The sequence below is a fragment of the Pholis gunnellus genome, assembly GCF_910591455.1.
Source record: "Pholis gunnellus genome assembly, chromosome: 7".
NCBI classification, from domain to species: Eukaryota; Metazoa; Chordata; class Actinopteri; order Perciformes; family Pholidae; genus Pholis; species Pholis gunnellus.
Window position 1 is genome coordinate 25,664,184 of NC_136533.1, and position 21,493 is coordinate 25,685,676.

The following is a 21,493-nucleotide window of genomic DNA, read 5'->3' on the forward strand; positions in this document are numbered from 1 at the left end:
TAGAACCCTGTGTGGAGTCACTTTATCTACAGACAGGAATGAAGGAGATTTCTATAATTGAAATATTGACTTTTGATAAAGATGAGAATTTTTAAACTAAGAAAGATTATATATAAATATGTTAAAAATATATAATTATTCACATACAATCACAATCAATGTCACTGTTTACCAAGCCTAAAAGTCTTGGTAAGCTCTCAATATAGCACAGCATGTTTTGTGTTTCCTGCCACTGAGGAATACGTGTCACTCATGTAAGACGCTGTTTTCTCACTATCCAAAGACAAACTCTTCATACAAGGAACCGGATCCCTTGCAAAACGTATTGAAAGTTCACTGTCTTAATATTTTCAGGAAGCAAACATGGTAGCTAGAACAATTTATCCACCTGGAGAATGAATTTGACACAATGCAGTCCACCTGTTACTGGCAAGCGGAAGAGCTGAAGAGCTGAATGCCTCCTCACAAAAACAGACTATGCAGACCAAACTGAAGAAATACAAACAGCTGAATTCACTAAGTGATATCCTATAATAGTGTCCCACACTGTATGCTCAACCTATGGAGTCGTCCAGAGCCTCTGATTTAAAGTGTCAGGTACCATTTAGGTAGGGTTCTCTAAGGCCGGGCTCAGCCTTAGAGATAGGGTAAGGAGCTCGGACATCAGGAGGGAACTTGGAGTCGAGCCGTTACTCCTTCGCGTTGAAAGGAGTCAGCTGAGGTGGTTCGGGCATCTGATTATGATGCCTCCTGGGCGCCTCCCACTGGAGGTTTTCCGGGCACGTCCAACTGGGAGGAGACCCCGGGGAAGACCCAGAACACGCTGGAGGGATTATATCTCCCAGCTGGCCTGGGAACGCCTCGGGATCCCCCAGTATGAGTTGGAAAATGTTGCGGGCGAGAGGGAAGTCTGGGTCAGCCTGCTCGGCCTGCTGCCACCGCGACCCGACCCCGGATAAGCAGAAGACAATGGATGGATGGATGGATATATACCATTTGCTTATTTAGTTTGGTTCTAGTAAATAAAGAAAGAAAAAGGAATAGAGAATAGGGATGTGTTCTCCAATCTCATAAAAAAACATATTGTCCGTATGCTATAACCAATTCAGCTTTGCCTTTAATGGCTTCTGGCGCAACGCAGATGGCAGTGCGTCTTGTTCAAGGCTTTGGAGGCATTCCAAATGCACTTTTGGTATTTTCGTGGCTAGGCTTGCCTGGCACACCTGGGGCGCACTTGGACACAGGGTGGGATCAGAAAGAATATATTACAGAAGATCAGACATTCAACACTTTCATGCCTTTAAATACAGAGCTCTCTCCACCATGACACGCTGACAGTTTGGGAATTTTGTTAGATTTGTGATGTTAATAAAAATTATATTTTTTTGTCTGTGATCACATGTCTGTTGGCTGAAAAAGTAGAATGACTGTGTAAAAAAAGCAAAGCATAGATAAAAGGGTTTGTGTCAGAGAGCTTTATGTATAAAATACTCTGGAAAACAAGTGCACTGACAGAAATATGATAGTTCAAATTAATAAAAGCACCTTATTAGTTACGGTAAACGATCCCTGTGTGTGTTTGTTTGTTGTACAGGTTGGGGGTTCAGCATGGGCACAGAGTTCCAGTTCCACAGCTGGCGGGTGTTTGTCCTGGTTGCGGCTCTTCCTGCTATCGGCTCTCTGGTTGGACTCACCTTCATGCCTGAGAGTCCCCGCTTCCTCCTGGAGGTGAGACTGCACACATGTTTATAGTGGACATCTACTCCAACACTGATGCAAAGAAGGACTAGCAGTTCACTGTTCAAATGTTTCTGAGGGCTTCATTAAACCTGAACCATTGAAACTAAATAATGTAAATGCAAATTAAAGTGCGTGTGATTTAAACCCGGAACACATGACCCCTATGATGGTGAACAAATCAACAAAGTAGCCGATTCAACATTATACTTGATGAGAGTGCTTTAATCTTTGGGGCCTTGCATATACTTGAAATGCATTAACCCCAGGTTCACTGCTCACTGCTTCTAACTGATGTTGGTTTGAGAGTGGAGTCCTGCACAATCTGTACAGGACTCTTCGAGGAAAATCCAAAGTCTTTATGGTGACGACATTGCAATTTAGTTACTAGATTATTTTTACATTGCTGCGTGCATGCTTGTATGCGTGTGTTTGTGTGTGTGTTGACCAGAATGCCAAGCATGATGAGGCGTGGATGATCCTGAAACAGGTCCATGACACTAACTGGAGGGCCAAAGGACAGCCAGAAAAAGTCTTTACTGTGAGTACATGTCACTATCCAATATGCATGTAACAGTTCAAATATATTATTCAGATATGAATGGATGTATATGTGACCCGGTGATACTCAACGCACAAGACCCAGAATAAACTGGAACTACAGACTGCTATACTGAAAATATAGATTGTATTACAATGCATGCCATAAAAGACTTGTCTCCACTCAACAAGGGGGGTTCAATAAAAAAGGCCTAAATGCAGATCATAATAAAGGAGGGTTGGAGTAAATACATAAATCAAAACAAATGAAAAATAAAAAAACAACATGGGCTAAACTGCACCATCAGGGAGGTCAGTGGAGCGTTATGCGTAAATAGTCGAATAATAGAAATGATCACAAAATATGTAGGCAAATTATGAATAAACCACTGCACAAAAACCAAAATCAAATGAAATGTACGTACTCACAGCATGCTAAGGTGACTCAAACCACACATTAAGACATAAGATACTAATGCAAGATGCCAACTGTACCACTCGGTCCCCCCTTCAGCACAGCACAAAGCCCCACAAGACAATATACAGAAAATGGCCCATTCAATGGATTTGTTAAAGGCAAGTCTCATTTGTGGGTCCATGTATCAGAGTCATAGATTTCTTTCTTTCACTGGGATGTGAGTGAAACAGAAGGGTTCGGAATTCAATTGTGAACCAATTCTCATACTGATGTTAAAATAATGTATTAGTGTTTTATTCAGGAGAAGCTGTTTAGACAAAGATCAAATGTTCTTTTAGAAATGTCCCTCTCTTTTCAGGTGACTCACATCAAGACGCCTAAGACAGCAGAGGATGAGTTTATTGAGATCCAGAGTGCTACAGGAACGGCTGTACAACGATGGGCTGTACGCTCACTAACACTCAGTAAACTGGTATGTAGTAACACACCCAATACAAGAAGGGATTGGAGCTGGAAACATGTTGGCTCAGTGAGTGAGACGGAGGCTCAGAGGAGGGTGGATGTGGATTTGTTTTTGTACCTTTTCCCTCCAGAATCACTTTAGTACTGGTCCAGTTTCTGTTCACACTGACGTTTTACAAACCAACCAAGAGAAGTAAACATTAAGTTATACAGACTGACAGCTAACTCATTGACTGAACAGGTTTGGCAATTGTCATTATTAAGACTCACATCGAGAAATCAAATTCTGTGACTGATGGAAGTCTATGTAGCACTTTAATGCTTCTGTGTATATTTAGCATATAGCCAGTAGCACTTATTGTAGTTCTATTTTGTCCCAGGTGATGAAGAACGTGGCATCACTCCTGTCTGCCGAACTGAGGTTTGCTACACTCTTCATGGCCATCATCTGGTTCTGCATGGCTTTCAGGTCAGTTCATGATGTCATGTGTTACATCATCATTCAGGTTGATAAGGAACAGCAGAGTGACATGGATCAAGAGTTAGCCAGCCATGTTGCACTTACAGTCTTACAGTCTTACAGTCTTACAGTTGTCACAGCTCGGCTCAGAGACTGAAACAAACCAGGGACACAAACGAGCTGACTGCTAAGAAAAGCATTTTTATTTTCACACAAACATAAATGAAACAATACAAAGGGTAGGTATCAGTTGTCAGTCCTGAGATGCGGTATGGGTGTGTGTAGCAGTAAATGGCGATAACAGAAAAATCAACCCAAAAGAACAGTGTAAATGCAGTCTTAAGGTCCACAAGGACGCCCCAAAGAGCAAGGCCATATTGAATGATGAAGCAGAGGAGCAGTCTTTCTCATGGGATAGATAGGCTGCAGTCTTTCTGTCTTGGTTGCACTTCTTTTATGCACCTTTCACTGACCCAGTCTTCTCTCTATCACAGTTACTATGGTCTGTCCGTTTGGTTCCCTGACATGATCAAACACCTTCAGTATAAGGAGTACGAGTCCAGAGTCAAGGTAACTAAGCAACACGGATCATTTTGTCCTGCTTTTGTGACAGCAAGACATTTTGAATGTATTCATGGTTTGGTTTTAAATACCTCTGCAGAAAACTAATTCATGTTTTTTTTGTCTCTGTTTAGGTGTTCCATAAAGAGCGAGTGGAGAACTTCCATTTTAACTTTTCTTTAGAGAACCAGATTCATGAAGAAGGAGAATACATCCACGACAAGTAAGTCTTGCTGTATTACCTCCTGGACACAAAGCAAACCGAGATTCACTCCAGGTTTGAGGTTTATACTTTTTTGACTGATCAGTGTGAAGACGTGTTTGGACAGTCATAGCCATATCTTTTGAGACAGCTACTTTCCATTTACTGCTTGCAAACCTCCCCCTAGTCAACATTAGAGTTATTATTATGTCAATCAATCATTTCATTCTCAGTTATGTTGTTATCAGAAACTGTGCTTTGCATGCTGACTTTTGTTGTATGTGTTGTATGTGATGCCCTGGAGCCCATAAAGCAATATGCTAATAGACAGAACAAAAACATTGAATTACATCGTGAAGACAGTATTTTTAGATACTATAAACAAGAGAGTTGTCTTTTGTGTACATCCATATAGGTGAAGTTAGTAAAGATACACCAACCAATTTTGTTACAGCACCCACAAATCCCATAATTTCCTGTAGCTAAATGTTTGCGAACTCAGTAGTGCGTGAAAGTGTATGCAGCAGTGACAGGACAGAATGTTGCTTAAAATATGTTCTTGAATGAACTAAAATACATCAACCCGTGAAAAAGGTCACAATAACTCGAGTACCAAACAGGTAACTTCAGGGTTAACTCTGAGTTTTCAGTCCAATGACGGTACATCGCCATGGTAACTAATGCTGAACACCTAACTTAATCTAGAGCAGGTTATGTTGAAGATAAGACATCGACTTGAATAAAAGCCGCGCCTACTGACCAATCAAAACTCGGTATGAGGATCGTAGATTAATATTACACAAATAATATTAATAAGTCATAATCCAGACTAAAAGTAAGAGTTTAGCTGGCAATAGATCGCAGACTGGGTGAATGTGTAAATTAACAGATTTATAATATCACTGTCTCAACTAGAGCACCACAGATCTGACTATAACTACATGTGTGTGTGTATTGGTCAATTCACTAACAAGGACCACGCACATAACTGTATGAGTTTCGAGAGGTTTATTGCATAACGGAATGATTGTTGGATGAGGAAGCAGAAGAGGTAGAGGGTTGCAGGGATGAAGGGATGCGGGGTAGGGGTAAAGGGATGAAGGGATGTAGGGTAGAGGTAGAGGGATGTAGGGTAGGGGTAGAGGGATGAAGGGATGTAGGGTAGAGGGATGAAGAGATGTCGGGTAGGGATCAAGGTAGAGGGATGAAAAGAAGTAGGTTAGGGATAGAGGTAGAGGGGTGAAGGGACGTGGCGGGGGACCATTGGTGTCCGGCGGCTGGAGGGAACGGAGACTGTTGGATGGGGGGCCGTCTCTTGGGAAGCTCTGGAGGTGCAGAGTCCCCAAAGATACCTTCATGGAGACAGATGCCGGTGAGCATTTCTGATATCGTTCAGGTTGAAGCGGATGTAGGAGAGGTATGCGGAGGAAGACCAGCGACCAATGATCTTAATTATGTGGTCTGGAATTCCTTGACTCGAGGCGGCTGAGGCGGCGCTGGCGCGGAATGAATGACCTGAGTAAAATTAGAGGGTAGAGGGATGAAGGGGAGTAGTGTAGAGGGATGATGGGATGCGGGGTAGGGATGAAGAGATGAAGGGATGTGGGGTAGGGGTTGAGGTAGAGGGATGTAGGGTAGGGGTCGAGGAAGAGGGATGAAGGGGTGTAGGGTAGAGGGATGAAGGGATGTAGGGTAGGGATGCAGAGATGAAGGGATGTAAGGAAGAAGAAATGAGGAGGGTTTGTAGAAAGGAGGTTAGGTGATCGATGGGGGACCGTTGGTGTCCGGTGCCTGGCAAGAACAGGGGGAACGGAGATGTTGGATGGGGGCTATCTCTTCGGAAGCTCTGGCGGTGCAGAGTCCCCAAAGATAGCTCCATAAGACAGATGCCGATGGCGTTTCTGGTGTCGTTCGGTAGGAACAAACTTATGAGCGGTACGCGGGGGAAGACCAACGACCAAGTATCTTGAGGACGTCATCGAAAGTCCATGGCTTGAAGCAGTGGAGGCGGCACCGAGTAAACTCGGGGGGTATTCTGGATCGAGCTAAGATATGGCGAAAGTGGTGGTGAGCCCGAGACCGCAACAGGGGATCTTGCCGGGGAGTTCGGCTGGCTGAACTAGAGCTTAAGTAGTTGCGGATGAGTTCGTACGGACTTGAGTGTGAGTCTGGTCGGGAAAGGTAGATGGTTGAGGTGGACCGCATTGGTTGGACTTGCGGCATTTGAGGTGATACGCTACTGTGTCGGGAGGATGACGTAGTGTCTGACGCGTTGGCGTGTCGGGACGGATGGAGTTCAAGGCGGTGAACTCGGAGCGGCGAAAGAAGCCAGCAAGAATGTGAATTTATGCCTTGTCCATGAAGGGGGACAGATAACCTGAGCTGAGCGTGAGGATGCCACGGGTGAGGAGGTCCGAAGTGAGGGGCAGCCGTTTAGGCGTAATTGGCTTTACGTACCTTCGAGTAGCATGGTTACGTGCAAGTGGGTAGAGGCTGGGCACGGAGACCCCTGAGGACGGTTTTGTGTAGAAGTAATTCTGCTTATGTAAACTTGTACGGTGGGGCTTGACCTTAAGGAGGGAAATGGATAAGTGACTGATGTTCGTGGGGTTTAAGGATGTTGAGTGACGGGAATGAAAGGCTGAAGGAGGCGCGAAAGCTTTGAATCAGTTCCGTCCGGTGAAGTACGATGAGTGCTTGGGGGCAACGACGAGGATGCAATCTGGAAATGGTCTTTATTGGACCATTAATGCCCCAAAATAATGGCTACTATGACTATGGTACACGTTTTGTAGATCGTGGAAGAAGGCGTGTGGGATGAGAATTCAAGCGGCCAGGGACCGATTGTCACTGTAGAGGCCGTCAGAGCTGATGGAGGGTGCTGCGTCTGTGAAAAGCTGGACGTCTTCTGGTTTGGTGATGTGTTCGTCATGGAAGAAGGAGATGCCGTTCCGAGAGGAGAGGAACTGGTGTCAGTTTAGCTCGCCATGGTTGAGCATCTGAGCCTGAAATGGAGTGACTGGCTACGCAATTAAATACTCTTACGTGCCAAAGGGTGGCGGTAGGTAGCACGATAATGGCCGTGGTAATTTAAGACAATAAAATTAAGTGATGCACGGGAGAGGTGCGGTGACAAGACGTTTGTCCGGATTCGGGCAGCGCGTTTTGGGGCTGCTCTTGGACGGACGCATGGCAGAATAATACGCATCTTGCCGAAGGAAAACGAAAAGGTACCGGTCGTCGGATTCGGTGGTAAGGACTTAGGAGGTGCTGGTGATGTCTGCTTTAGACGACCACCTTCTTCGCCTGCTAGGCGGATGGGGGACGTGGTGTGATCGATTATGTACTTATGGAGTAGTCCGGGCTGGGAATTAGGTGAAGCCTGGCGATGTCTGCGCCGGTGGGGAGTGGCTGTTTGAGTGCAGCGGCCGAGCTTGTTTAGCGATTCCCAGAAGAAATGGGGATTGGGTGTGGATGGCTCGATAATTGGGTGAGGTCCGTGTTGATACCGTTGGTTGATGCCTGTGTTGTATTGAACGGGAAGGCAGAAGCGAGGGAAGAGGAAAAGATGCTGGGATGAATGGATGCATGTGTGGGTTGGAAGTGCAGATGGGGAAAAGAGACTGCAGGGTGAGATATCCCTGATGCAGAGAGAGTAAGGAGGGGGTGCGATATGAACTGGCCCCCTGGTGGGGCTGGGCTTGTCTGGCCGTGTTGTGCGTTGTGACGTCATTGACGTAGCGCCTGATGCTGGTGGCTCAGCGATCGAGGGAGGTGTAGTGCTGAGCGTCCGTGAGTAGTTTGAAGAGATTGCTTTTCGTCGGACTGGTGGAAATGGATTTTGAGCTGGGTGGGTGCGTTGGAGCGGTCTGTGCAGCTGGGGTAGCCGGTAGAGGTGGGAGGAGTTAGCCGAAGTTGGCCGAGGTGAGTGGAACATGGAAGGTAGAAGTAACAGAACATGAAAGGATGCCGGGATGGGTATGCCTGGGTTAATCATGAAGTTAGGGAGGAAACACGTAACGAGATGTCTCTGGCAGCTTGACGGCCCGAGTCAGTATAGCATGGGACAACTTAACCTCTGCACCTGAGAGCCGCCCAACTGGGGGCTAGAGGGGGGGCGAAGAGTACACGCATGTAGTACGAATCACTTCTGAGAACGAATGAAATGATATTTTAAAATATTTAAAAAACGTACGTGACCAAAGGAGATGCACTTATGACTTCTGGTGACTACTAGTTCTCTTGAATACCTATGTTGAATACGCTTATTGTACGTCGCTTTGGATAAAAGCATCTGCTGAATGACTGCAATGTAAATGTAATGTTTAAGTTGAGGCCAACAGCCGACTGACTGGAAGCGGCAGCCTAACGATGCTACTACGTCATCTCCTACTGAAAGCTGTATCTCTGATTCCCGCATGCAGTTTGACAGATATTGAATTGTGGCTCGTCTTGAAGAGGATTGGTTCATAGCCTTAGTACCGGTCTCGTTACCCTAAGCGGGAACTTATTGGCCGAATTAAGTTCAGGTTAAAGATTCACGATTAGCGTATACAACCTGGCCCTCTGGAGGGACTGATGTGGGATGGATGGGCTCCTTCTGCCTTGTGATGCGTCATGACGTCATCGGCGCGCGCCTGACGTGACGCCGGGAACCTGGAAGTGCTCTGGAGGCTCGGAGAGCGAGAGTTGTTATGCCACGGGTGCTTGAATAGCTTGCAAAGTTGCGCTTTCTAGCGGACTGATGTAAGGAAAGTTGCGATGGATAATTCTTCGTTCAAGAGACTGTCCGCTCGGAGAAGTGGGATATATGGAGACTGTCGTAGCCTCGAAATGGTGAATGAGGGTCGCGATGGTTTCACCGATCGTTCGAGCGCCTGGAACTCCGGCGATCGAGGGAGCAGCGTGGGTGAAGGATTGAGAGGATTAGGGTGAATAATGGGATTCCGAAATCGGGACCCCCCCCACCGGGCTGTTGGGAGGCGGGGGGAGACAGCTTCGGAGTTGACGGAGGAAGGTTTTCGAGGGCTGCGGGGAATGTGGATGGCTAAACGTAGCCGAAGTTGCTAGCGACGAAGCGTGGTGAGAAAAGGAAGGAGCTTCGGGATATTGCTGGTCGTCCGGAAGGTTTGAGGAGAGCCTTTGTGAAAGGTAAGCGGTTTTAAGATGTTGCTCGTCTGTCGTACATCGTGTTGGAGTTGAGTCGAAGTTTGTGGTTTGTTTGTCTGTCGTGCCTCGTGTTGAAGCGTATGAAAGCTGAGTCGGAGAGCGTAACGCGTCTGTTTTGCGTCGTATGAAAGCTTGAAGCTGAGTCGGAGAGCGTAGCTCGTCTGTTTAGCGTCGTATGAAAGCTTGAAGCTGAGTCAGAGAGCGTTGCTCGTCTGTTTAGCGTAGTATGAAAGCTTGAATCTGAGTCAGAGAGCGTTGCTCGAAGGGGTCGAGGTAGAGGGGATGTGGGGTAGGGATGGAGCGTTGCTCGTCTGCTGAGTCAGAGAGCGTCTGTCGTACGTCATGAGAGCACAGATCCAAAGAAGAAGTGAAGGGGTTAGTAGAGCTTAAATACTTGTCCGGGGGGAATGAGCCGTGTTCTGGGCGTGGTCCCGTTCCTGAACATAGTTTATAAAACTACATTTAAAATGCTGCAGATGTATTCTCATGTTTTTGTATGACAATATTTGAGCCTTTTTCTTTCAGCTGAAACCCAGCGGTGTGAAACAAAAAAAAAAACACTTTTTGAAAAAAATTTGTGTGTATTCTTTAATCCAATATGAATATAATTTATTATCTTGTGTGTTAGCTTCTTGAGCCGTGTGTTACAGTGTGACATGTCGGAGACCTTCCTTACAGTCACAGACGGGATGTATTGTCTTGTGTTACTTTGCTCCGGTTACTTTGATGTTTGCTGTGGTGATTAAAAGTCATGGAAGGAAAGCTTATTACCGCTTTCAATTATGTTTTTATATGTATTTCATACAACTGGTGTTGCACCTTGAAGATAAAGGCTAAAATAATGTGATACATGTGTTGCATAATCATGTGGATGCATCTAAATCGTGTGTCCTCCGGGACAAAGGATACTAATTGACTTACTATTGCCATTGTTTCTGTTTTTCGACACATTTTGTGCCACCACCATGTAGTGCACTGTTAAGAGGTCATGGTCATGTCACGTATTTCTGTGAGATCAGGTTGTAAATCTTCAATAAGTTTCAGCTTTGACCTTTTTTTTCTGATATTTCCATGCGCAACCAAAGAGATCACACATGACATAACCTGTAATACAAGATGGATGAAAAAGAAGAAAGGATTTAATGTAGCAGATCTTCTTGATCTTGTTTTTTAAATTCTCCAGTTCTGAAGAGTGAAGCCAATGCTTCATGTCTTAAAGCTGCATTCTCTCTAATGTCCACCAGGGGGCGACTCCTCTGGTTGTATAGAAGTGTGTCTTATTCAGTGTTCTATTGCACTTAGCTCCACCCTCCCGTGTCACTTCTGGTTGCAATATCCAAAGATAGCAATGGTCAAAATACTGAGCTAGAGGCTTCAAAACGGCAGTCCGCAACCCAATAGGTGACGTCACGACGTTTACGCCCACTTCTTATATACAGTCGATGGTTTTAACCCATCTTTTTGTCGATTCAGTGCCTGACTGATATACATGCAGTAATACACATCCTGTCTTGATAGAGTGTTGTATTTTGTTCTGATATACTTTGGTGACATATGTTTAGATGACCTCAGGGTTCATTCAGACTGAATGGGAAGTTTATATGTTTTAGTCTTTCGTATATTTGTCCATAATCAGTCAATGGAGTTCCTCTATTGACGGTACAGACATTGTGCTGTGTATAAGGGGTGTGTCATATACTTTAGATTTGAAATATAGCCTAAGTTAATGGTATCTAAGGTTTATCCTTGTTGTTTCTATTCTGTTCTTTAAATTGACTTTGCATACATTTTTACCTCTATAGCTCTATAGCTGTGCACACAGATTGCACCACCTCCACAGTTGTGCTCAGTTGAATCTCAAAGTGATGGGCTGGGAGGAAACTTTTGAACCTGGGGTTGCTATTGGGTTCTTTAACAAAATGAGAGAGTGTACCTTTCCCAGTACAGATATACAGTATGTTACACTACTGTATATTATTGAACTTCTATGCTTTTTGCAGAATTGAAACAGAATGGGCTTTAACTGTCAATCAAGCATGAATAGTATAAATATACAGGCTGCCATTGAATATATCATATTGCCATGGAGATCATCATTCCACTACTTTGCCTCTAACACACTGTCCACAGCAGTGTTTATTTCCATGGCAGTATTAACAGTGGTAGCCATCTAGGATTTCCACAGTTGAACCCATTCTTACCATCCTAATTCTGTGCTGCCACAGCAATAGAAGTGAGTCCATGCTTTTTTGTCTGTTGGTGTTTGTGTCCCATCCCATTCCCATAGGTTCATCAGTATAGAGATGAAGTCAGTGAAGTTTGAGAACTCACTGTTTGAAGACTGTCACTTTGAAGACATCAAGTCCACAGACACTGTGTTTGAGAACTGCACCATCCGTTCCACTGTCTTCTATAACACAGGTAGGTCCAGCTGGAGCAGGGCTGGGAGGAATTACAGCTCCGCTCCAGAGAATAAGAGTGAATTCCGGTTACAGGTTAAATATTAGGTGGGTTGAACCAAAAGCTTTACTCTCAGGACCAAATGGCAGCCCATAACTGTCCAGTGTGGGGTAACATGGACCACACTTAAACCAAAACGTTGTGAGCTGGCTCAATCTAGACCTTGTTTGTCTGTAAGTGGGTTGTCTACAGGGCCAAGTGGGAAACAAGTGTGCCCCATATGAGCCATCATTGTCAGGCAAAGAGTCGGTAGTTAGAACAGTAAGGTACTTGTAATGGAAATGATACTGAGTAGCATTATACTGTAGGAATTAGGAATGCAGATAGATAGCAGATTGTCTTACAAATCTATATAACTATAATATACAGTAATCTATCCAAGCTTGTTTCATCTTTCACCACAACAAACATCTACATTGGATTATGAAGATCTTGTATTACAGGATACAAGCATCCTGTGCTCCTTTATGGCCTTTATAGAAGGATTCCTCCTAGAGTCCATGTTTCTTTGCTGAAATGTGTTGCTGTGCGTGCCATTAGGCCGTTCCATATTTTAATCAAACCATAAATCCATAAAGTACAAATACATGAATATAGTGGGGGGCCGTGTATTTTATACCTGGGCCTTCAGTGCTGTCCTACTACAGTTGAGCCACCTCCTAATAACCTCATTATGACGCCACAGCTACGGGTTATTATTTGTTTCTAGGGGTGTAACAATACACGTATTCATATTAAACCGTTCGGTACGAGGCTTACGAACCAAACAATAGGTTGAATAATACTAGTGCGTTTGGAAAATGCAGAAGCTTAAATTGTGTGAAATATAATGTTTTCGGTGGACTTTGCTCAACCTGGCAACATGCTGTCTGACAGCCCGGAAACAAAACATTGTACCCTGGTGAGGCACGTGTGTTCTGGGAGGCACACTATGCTAAACTAGCTTAGCAGGAAAACAACAGCAGCACACAAGCTACAAACTCTCCCCGCAGCGTTTAGCTGTTCCCTACTGATTCAAACAAGGCTAAAGCAATCGCCACACAATCCCCATTTCTCCAGACCATAATTCTTGCTTTGTTAAAGAAAACAAAACCCCAAACAGAGAATCAAATGTCCGACCCTAACCCCACGCATGACAGGATGCTTCATCATTAACGGGCAATACATATAGTCAAAATCAATGTCAAAATCAATTAACACAATGACAAGAACAAACTCACAAGAACCAGTCACATATATTTATATGACAACAAAGCAACAAATCAATCCAGCAACACTGCAGTGCTACAACGCGTATTCCACCACACACTGAAGAGCACGAGCCATTCATATTAACCATATCATAAAAACGACACCATAGACAAATGAACACAGTGGTAACTCTACTGCAGATGTAAAAACACAAAAGCACTTCACTTACCAAAGCTGCTGTTCACTATTTAAAGACAAAGTCCATCCTCCTTTCTTTGTTAACAAAGAGTTTAATGATGCGGTTGTACAGAACATCGGTGCGGTTCAGTTCCAGCCAGAGGTCCTCCTGCCAACGTGTCTGTTGAGTTGTAGATCCACTCGGGTCTCAGCAAAAAGTTTTCAAAAGCACCGTAGCCTGTAAGTGTCCTGCTGTGCTATGGTGTCGTGTTGCTGCCTTGGTTAGCCACCTCCGGTTAGCGTAGCATAGCTCCAAACACCAAGACGCTCAGTTGCAAATAAAACGCATTCTTAGCCATAAAATGTGCAACGCTTCTCTGACACTGCAGCCTGGAATACTGTTCATACAAAAAACGATTTCCATTTTTTCTGGAAATGTCCTGGAAATCCGTTTCTCCTCCTTCTGCCATTGAGTGTTAAAAAAAAAAGAGTAAAAAGAGAAAAAGAATCTACATCAAGCAAAACGCTAAAAATATCATGTCAATGTCATAACTTCTTACATATCTTTCAACTTGAACTGTTACTACTACTACTAAGTTCTGCTAGCTAGCATCAGCTTCACAACAGTCACGCTAGCCCACTGACCAATCATGGCGCACGTTAATGCTGACGTACTTGTAGACTACCTCGGTAGCTCTGGCACTTCAAAGAATACGCCCAACATGTCAAACTAAAAATCTGATTGGTTGAACACTATGACAATCAACAATATCGTCCCCATTCACTTAAACTGCAAAGTCTTCCAAGCAGACCTCGGGCCTCTCTTCTACCTAGAGACACAGAGGTGAAATCTGATTGGATAAAAGCTCTACTTAAAACAAGCTGCACTGGAAGCAGAGCAACTGAGGAACACAGTAGCTGTGCAATGAGAAAATAAGATAATGGGAAAAAATTATTTGAATGTAGTGTATTTAAGAAAAATTATTAAATTATAAAATAGCTATAACTTTGTGATTCTGTTTAGGCCAGCAGTGAAGGCTTTGCTGGCCCTGACGGGGCTCTGATTGTAGAGCACACCAACAACATACACAAAATTATCTATTTTTTTATTTTTCTAAATTGTATTAGTAAAGGGACAAGTATAAAGCCTGAACCAATGCCACAAGCCACAGCATTTACAGTAGGAGTATGATAGATACGGATTAAACAGTGCAGACATTTCTTTCCGTAAGTAAGAAGAGATTGTTGTCAGCAGGAATTCCATGATGCCAACTTGCCCAAATGTAAAATGTCTAAATGTCCATAACTTTTCATCAGTTTCACCACATTAGTGCATCAAGGCAGGATAAAGCATGACTGGTGTTCCACAGGTGTTGATCCAATAAATGCACCTTTCATGACATTTAAGCTTAATGTATTTTCTCCTGGGTCTCCTCTCATTGCATACACAATCTTTTTTTATGCAATAGGGCCTCATTAGTTATTGTGGCCCCAGGTTTTTGTCAATAGCAGCTCATTTTTCATCATAGACTCATCATCCCAACCTAACATTCATCTGAGCCTCCTCCCATTCTCAACACAATCTCCAGTTAGTAAGGAAAATCATGCAATATGGCCCAATACAATTCTGACTTTCTACTAACTTTACATTACATTTTCACTATTCCTTTCCACCCACACCAAAAAAGTTAAAAACTTTGTATTTAGACTCCTTTTCTTTCTTAATGTTTTTAAACTGGGGTTGAAATACCAATTACGTTTTATTATTTCATCAATTCAGGTACATCTTTAAACTATGTTGATATATTTGGTTGGCAACTAAACTCATTGATCAAATACGGTCACTTTGCATCTGACAGAGCGGAAGGGGACCATGGATGTAATAATGCTGGTGCCTCGGTATCAGACGTCCAGGACATGACAGAGCGGCGTTTTTAACGACCTTAACGGGATGCACACACTGAACAGGAGAGCAGCAGAGGAGGATCCCTCCCTTAGGATGGACAACATAATAGAATTCCAACATAGTCGATCCATGTGATAGAAATCATACATATATGACAGAAGTAATAGCAGAAGTAGCAGAAAAATAATAGAAAAATTAGTGGCAGTAATAGTAAAATAAATGTGACTGTAAGTAACTGTAGTAATAGTGAGTGTCAGGCCTGACCGTGGTCCAGGTAAATCCATGATCCAGGTCCAGGTATAACAATGATCCAGGTCCAGGTAAAACAATGATCCAGGTCCAGGTAAAACAATGATCCAGGTCCAGGTATGCTACGATCCAGGTTCAGGTAGAACCATGGTTCATGGAAACCTGTGAGGAGAGAAAGCACAGAGACTCCGGGGACGAGGAAAAGTCACAAAGCAGAAAAGAGAAGATCCAGGCAGAGAGCAGTCTCTGCAGATACAGACATCACACACACTTCATCTGGCTCACAAGTGATGAGAGAGGGATCATTTTTCAGAAAATTTCTACATATTATACCTTTAATTAATAAAATGTAAGATAAATAATAAAATTCCAATTGAATAAAACCTTGCCAGGTGGTTGGCTGAACCAGGTTCAAGGCAAAGGCAAACCGTTGACCCGCTTCTATAAGTTTCATCTCATGTTTCCTGGTCTCCCTGTTCTCTGTAGACCTGTGGGAGGAGAAGTTCATTGACTGTAAGATGGAGAACACCACCTTTGAGCACAACAAAAAGGGCTGCCACCTGGACACTGTCGAGGAGAACGACGTTCTCATTTACCTGGTCAGCTTCCTGGGCAGTCTGGCTGTGTTGCCAGGCAACATCATCTCAGCCCTCTTCATGGACAAGATTGGCAGAGCCAAGATGATAGGTGATTCTTGGAAGTTGGTTATCATTTACTGATGATTGTTGATACGTACATTCTGAAAAGGTTCACTATTAATGAACAATGCATTTTCAAAACATGATGAACAGCCTGAGAAGTCTGGCTTTAAGACTAAAAACAGACTGTTTCTCAAGCCTGTCAACAATGAATTCATCTGTTAGTCCAGAGCATGTTGGACCAGCAGTAAAACATGGCTCTCAATTAAAATGCAGGGGATTGACTCAGTAGGCTGAGTGTGCTGTGATAGCCATGTTGTTAACATATCCAATTCAACCTCCATGACACTGCCTTCACGTATCAAAGGATTCGTTTCCAAGGACAAGATGAAGCCAGGAAGCATCAATTAACATGAGAACCTGGTTCTCAGCAGGTTTACTCTTTTGACTGTTGTTGTCAATGTCAAATAAGGAGAAATACCAGGAGGATGTTTTTTGTTCAAAGGGCCAGTTTCAGTTGGTTGTGATCTGCATCCTCACCGCTAGACGCTGGTTTAAAGAGTGTAGCTTAAATAAGCTTTTTTATAAGTGACTGATGTTTTTGTGTGATTACAGAATGATAAATGTTCAAGTACAACTAGCATGACTACGTTGGTAGCTACCTCACCCTCACTGAGTATTAATGGATGAACATTTCACCATGAAATGAAAAAAACTAAAACAATAGATTAAATGTTCATATCAAAAGTCCAAATAAGCCAAAAGTATGAGAAGGGTGACTTAACAACTGGTAATTATCATTAATAATCGTCCCTCTGATCTCTCCCTGCTGGAGATGAGTTTCCATAGTTCATCTCAGTGCTAACGGTTCAGCACGCTGCTGTGTTTCTGTATCGCTTCTCCCACTGATCAGCTGTTAGTCTTCATAGAGACTTAATCTGTTAGAGTTGTTCACTTTCTTTGTCTGGTCTGTCATGGTGTTTGGTGCTGCTTCACTTTAGCTAGCAGGCTTATGTTTTTGCTTTTCTTTTGCATTAGTCCAGAGTACATCCATTGACACTCTACATGATTTAATAATACTGGGATTGTGTGATCTCCTCAGGTGGCTCCATGCTCATTTCAGCAGGCTGTACCTTCTTCCTGTTTCTGAGCTTCAGCCAATCAGCGATCATCGCCTTGCAGTGTCTGTTCTGTGGCGTCAGTGTGGCTGCATGGAATGGCATGGAGGTGGTGACCGTGGAGCTGTACCCTGCTTCTAAAAGGTACCACACTTCATTGTTACAGCTGTGTTGATATTCCATATTTTCATAATGAAGATGCAGGAAAACAATTATACCGACCAATTCTGTTGATTGTTCACATGTATTGATCAAACTTGACCTGACAGTTTGAAGATCTGCAGAATCCCAGTAGTGGTGATGTCATGTCTCTGTCTCTCAGGGCCACCGCGTTCGGCCTGCTGAACGCTCTGTGTAAGCTGGCGGCGGTGCTCGGCAGCTCCATCTTCACCAGCTTTGTGGGCGTCACCAAAGCTGTCCCCATCCTGTTGTCCTTCGCTGCCCTCGTGTGCGGTGGCCTGGCGGCCCTCAAACTACCCGACACCAGAGGGAAGATCCTCCAGTGAGGTCATGTGAGGGGGGGGGGGGGGGGGGGCTCTTTCAATTGATTTGACTTCTCTCTGCATTGAAAGAAAGTAAGAATGCAAAAAGCTTATACCTAATAATGTAAATTATCTGAAGATGTAACTGGCTTTCATGTCCTCTGCATGTGGTCTTCCTATCAGTACTTCCATGCATGATGGGACTCACTCAAATGTTTTCTGTGGCTTTTTTTTTTAGCAAATAAGCGCCATGTGTGTTAAAATGATGAAGGAGTCCTCTGGAGTTAAAGTTCCCTTCTACCTGCACTTCTTGATAACAATGTTATTGCAATGTTGTTATTTACAGATGTGATTGTCAGTGTTTCTTTGTGTTGAACTTCTAGTTCTGGCTTGATGATGATTCTGTGGTCAGTTAAAGAATCGTATGGGATTTTAAGAAAGGACGTTTTTTCAAACGATTTGGTCATTTTGGGAAAGTCATATTCAAAGTGGAACTAAAATTGTAATTCTCTTTTTTTGTTTGGACATACCTAATTACACTGCAAATATTGTGCACACTTTTCCATTTTTCAAAAGAGGATGACATCTTTTTTGTACATATTTGCAGCAACAGTGTCCCCGCTTCAAGCCTCTGGGGGGAGTAGAATGTTTTCTCCCTTTTCAAGTCCATAAGACGTTGTTTATGTACCGTTAGAAATTTAAGACAATCAACATTTGGGACCAGCCGTCGTGCTGTTCGGGTGCCTGCACATTCCTCTTGCTAAGTGGGACTTAGTTAGTATGTTAGTACTTGTTGTGTTTGAGGGTCTAACTCTAGTCAGCTGTTGACTAAAGGTCAGACTCACAACTCACAGCCACTAGTGCTCCTGTAACCTCAGCTCAGTGCCTGTGTGGCCGTCGGATCTGAAGTGATATTAAAAACTACTTTTAGTGCCCACTCACATAGATATTGTACCAATTAAATGACATTACAAACATCACCAGTCACCATCACAAAACTTACATCCATGGATTTATTTTTCACTTGTGAAATAAATGACTTCAGTTTCTCCTGCTTGGTAATTTTTACCAAATAAGTGCATCACTAAAAATACACACCAAGGCGATATATATAAGGAGATATACATATATATACACTATATATATACAATCTTAAGTTGCTTCCTGCCCATCTTAACAGCAACGAATGCTGAAACAACTACTTATTTGTGAAGTTCTGATATTATTGCACCATCTTGTGGAGGAAACTGAACATCACAGTTTATTTGGACTTTCTGTTTACAAGAACAGTAGAAATAAATAATGAAAATGATGGTCCATTTAATATGAAGGTGGAGGACATCAAATTAACTGACAGAAGAAAAATGAAGGGGAATTACAACCAGGTGATGAAGTCAAAAGGAGATTCTTTAATAACTAACTAAAGTACTAGAGCACTAAAAAAAAGAGTTCATCTGTTTGTTTGTTTGTCACTACTTTAGCCTCTTTTAGTTATAGAGAGACATCAATGTCATGTGAGTGTCTCTGGTACAGACAGGTGAGGGACATGTGTCAGGTTGTGGGTTGGCCTTTAGGAATGACAGCAATAGTAAAAGGACTGAGGTCGTATTGAATGCAATACACAGGCAGTCAGAGCACTTCAGGATAGTTTTGATAATTGATGATTGAAGTCAACTGTTTTGCTTGTTGTGTTATTTATCATTGTAAATTGATACTTTTTGAATGTTTGGTCTGATAAAACAAGCAGGTTGAAGTCATCAACCTGTGATGGGAATTACTTTTGCCAAGTAGCCTAAAAATGAATGATAGATGATATTAAATAATAGAATATGCGTTGACGTTAATAATGTATTATGGAACCGAGTCACACCAACATTTATCCTTTCAAACACACACAGCTATATTATCTATTCATGATCATTTTCACCCGAGTTTTGATGAGTTAATGCAAACCTCTTGTTGACAATTCGTGGCGCTGCTTTTCTTGTCCTCGTGACCTCCACCTCCGAGGCTTTACCCTCTTATCAACAGCAACAGTACCAGTGTGTGGATGAAGGACGTGTTCATTTCTTTTCTTGTCCAGATGTTGAATATGTATTTATTACAGAGGGTTGTGTAAATGACTGCATGTTTGTGTAATGTTTCAATGTTTCTTCAACATAATGTGTACGTTTAAAATGGTTTTTATTTTATTGCAAAACAAAAGAAACAGCAGCACGTTGACACAGACAGAAGTGACCACTGGTTGGATTCACAACAGTCTGATGAAACTGGTGTCGGTCGGAGTTCGTCCAAAGAGACTGTCTCAGTTTAAACTGAGTATATTCTGTTACTGGCCAGATGAGGCAGATCTCTGCTGCTCTTTGCTTTGATGTGATCTTGAAGCTGAACATATATCACTACTGACACTTACATTCATTAGCTGTTTCACTGACATTTCTTGCATCAGAGAAAAAACATGTGGGTTTAGTGGCGTTTCATAGAAATCAAAAGAAAACTATTCAGTCCAGGTGAGCTCCCGTGCTGTAGATGTCCATCCATGGTTTGCATGTGGCTATTCAAACTAAAGGTTCTGTAAAGATTGAATGAGACAGCTTGGGAGGGAAATTCTACCTTCTCAAATGTCTCACCTCACCCAAATTGATACATGGAGGAGGTGGAGGGAGGGAGATTCACCTGCTGTTGGACCATCTGACAGCCCTCAGTTTGAAGCACACTGGCACCTCTCATCGTGTTGTAATTACAAGGTGTAATTACACAGTGACCTGCAGTTCTCTGAAAATATCAACAAGTCCCTTTAATAGAAGTTGATGGCAAGGTTTCCTTTAATTGACATACAACGTCACTGCTTGCTGTATTGCACTATTTTGTTACATAAAAATGTCTCATTTGACTGAAAGTGTCAAGGACCCAGCTGACCGTAAGAGGTGTTGTGGAAAGAAGGGCCTGGCACCATGTGAGTTTATTCTCTTCCATTTGAAGACAGATTCTGTCCTCTTGTGCTCTAACAACCTTCCCAGAGTTTCAACAGTGGACACTCTTTGGGTTTTGACATGAGCCTTTTTTCAGAATGAGGATGTAAGTACAGCACCTTTCTAATAACAACAGTAAAATGGCTTATACATATATTTGATTGATTCATACTTGTATGTATTTAGACCTGTTGTATGTGTATCACTGCTGTAAAGCAGAGATAAAAAAGCCAACATTTTCTCTCTGCATAATTTAAATCATTGTCGTCCTTTTCATCGCTGGAGGAGAATTCCGTCAATGTTTTATTGTCTGATTTCATTTCTCTTTGTTACTGTGTGTTTTTGTGGCTTTGACAAATCAGACCAATAAAATGAGTTCAACAATTCACCAACCATTTGTCAGAATTTCTTCAAAGCGCATAAAAATCAAAAACTACATATCTAACCAAAAAGCCCAAGTGGAACACAATCCCACATTCCAGTAGGATGAACCGACATCTGGATTGATGGTTGAGATGTGCTTTGAGAGAAACAAAACAAACCTTTAAAGTTATGTCTGACTTCAGCCTCCACATGATTGGTGGAGGTTGGACAAAGTGTCACAACAACCACAACATTGGTGTTAAATTTGTTACAACTGCGTTTTATTTGTGGGGCCATGGCCTTTGTAAGATCTGGGACATGGCTAACAATAGGTCCACCTGAGCAGGAAACACCAGCAGTCAGATCATTGTAAGCAATCTTTCTCATT

At 42.9% G+C, this 21,493-nt stretch overlaps 1 protein-coding gene across 1 annotated transcript in view; it reads left to right on the plus strand.

The window, feature by feature from the left end:
• LOC306698772 (synaptic vesicle glycoprotein 2B-like) overlaps positions 1-17,794 on the plus strand; it is a gene marked incomplete at both ends in the record, with an annotated part of 34,888 nt that extends 17,094 nt beyond the window's left edge. The window contains 10 exons of the mRNA XM_079163246.1: positions 1,595-1,728; positions 2,189-2,278; positions 3,054-3,167; positions 3,538-3,626; positions 4,112-4,187; positions 4,313-4,401; positions 11,837-11,970; positions 16,019-16,219; positions 17,273-17,432; positions 17,611-17,794. Coding sequence (XP_079019372.1) covers positions 1,595-1,728; positions 2,189-2,278; positions 3,054-3,167; positions 3,538-3,626; positions 4,112-4,187; positions 4,313-4,401; positions 11,837-11,970; positions 16,019-16,219; positions 17,273-17,432; positions 17,611-17,794 — 1,271 coding nt within the window. The remainder of the gene's footprint in view (positions 1-1,594; positions 1,729-2,188; positions 2,279-3,053; positions 3,168-3,537; positions 3,627-4,111; positions 4,188-4,312; positions 4,402-11,836; positions 11,971-16,018; positions 16,220-17,272; positions 17,433-17,610) is intronic.
• Between the last annotated feature and the right edge of the window lie 3,699 nt (positions 17,795-21,493).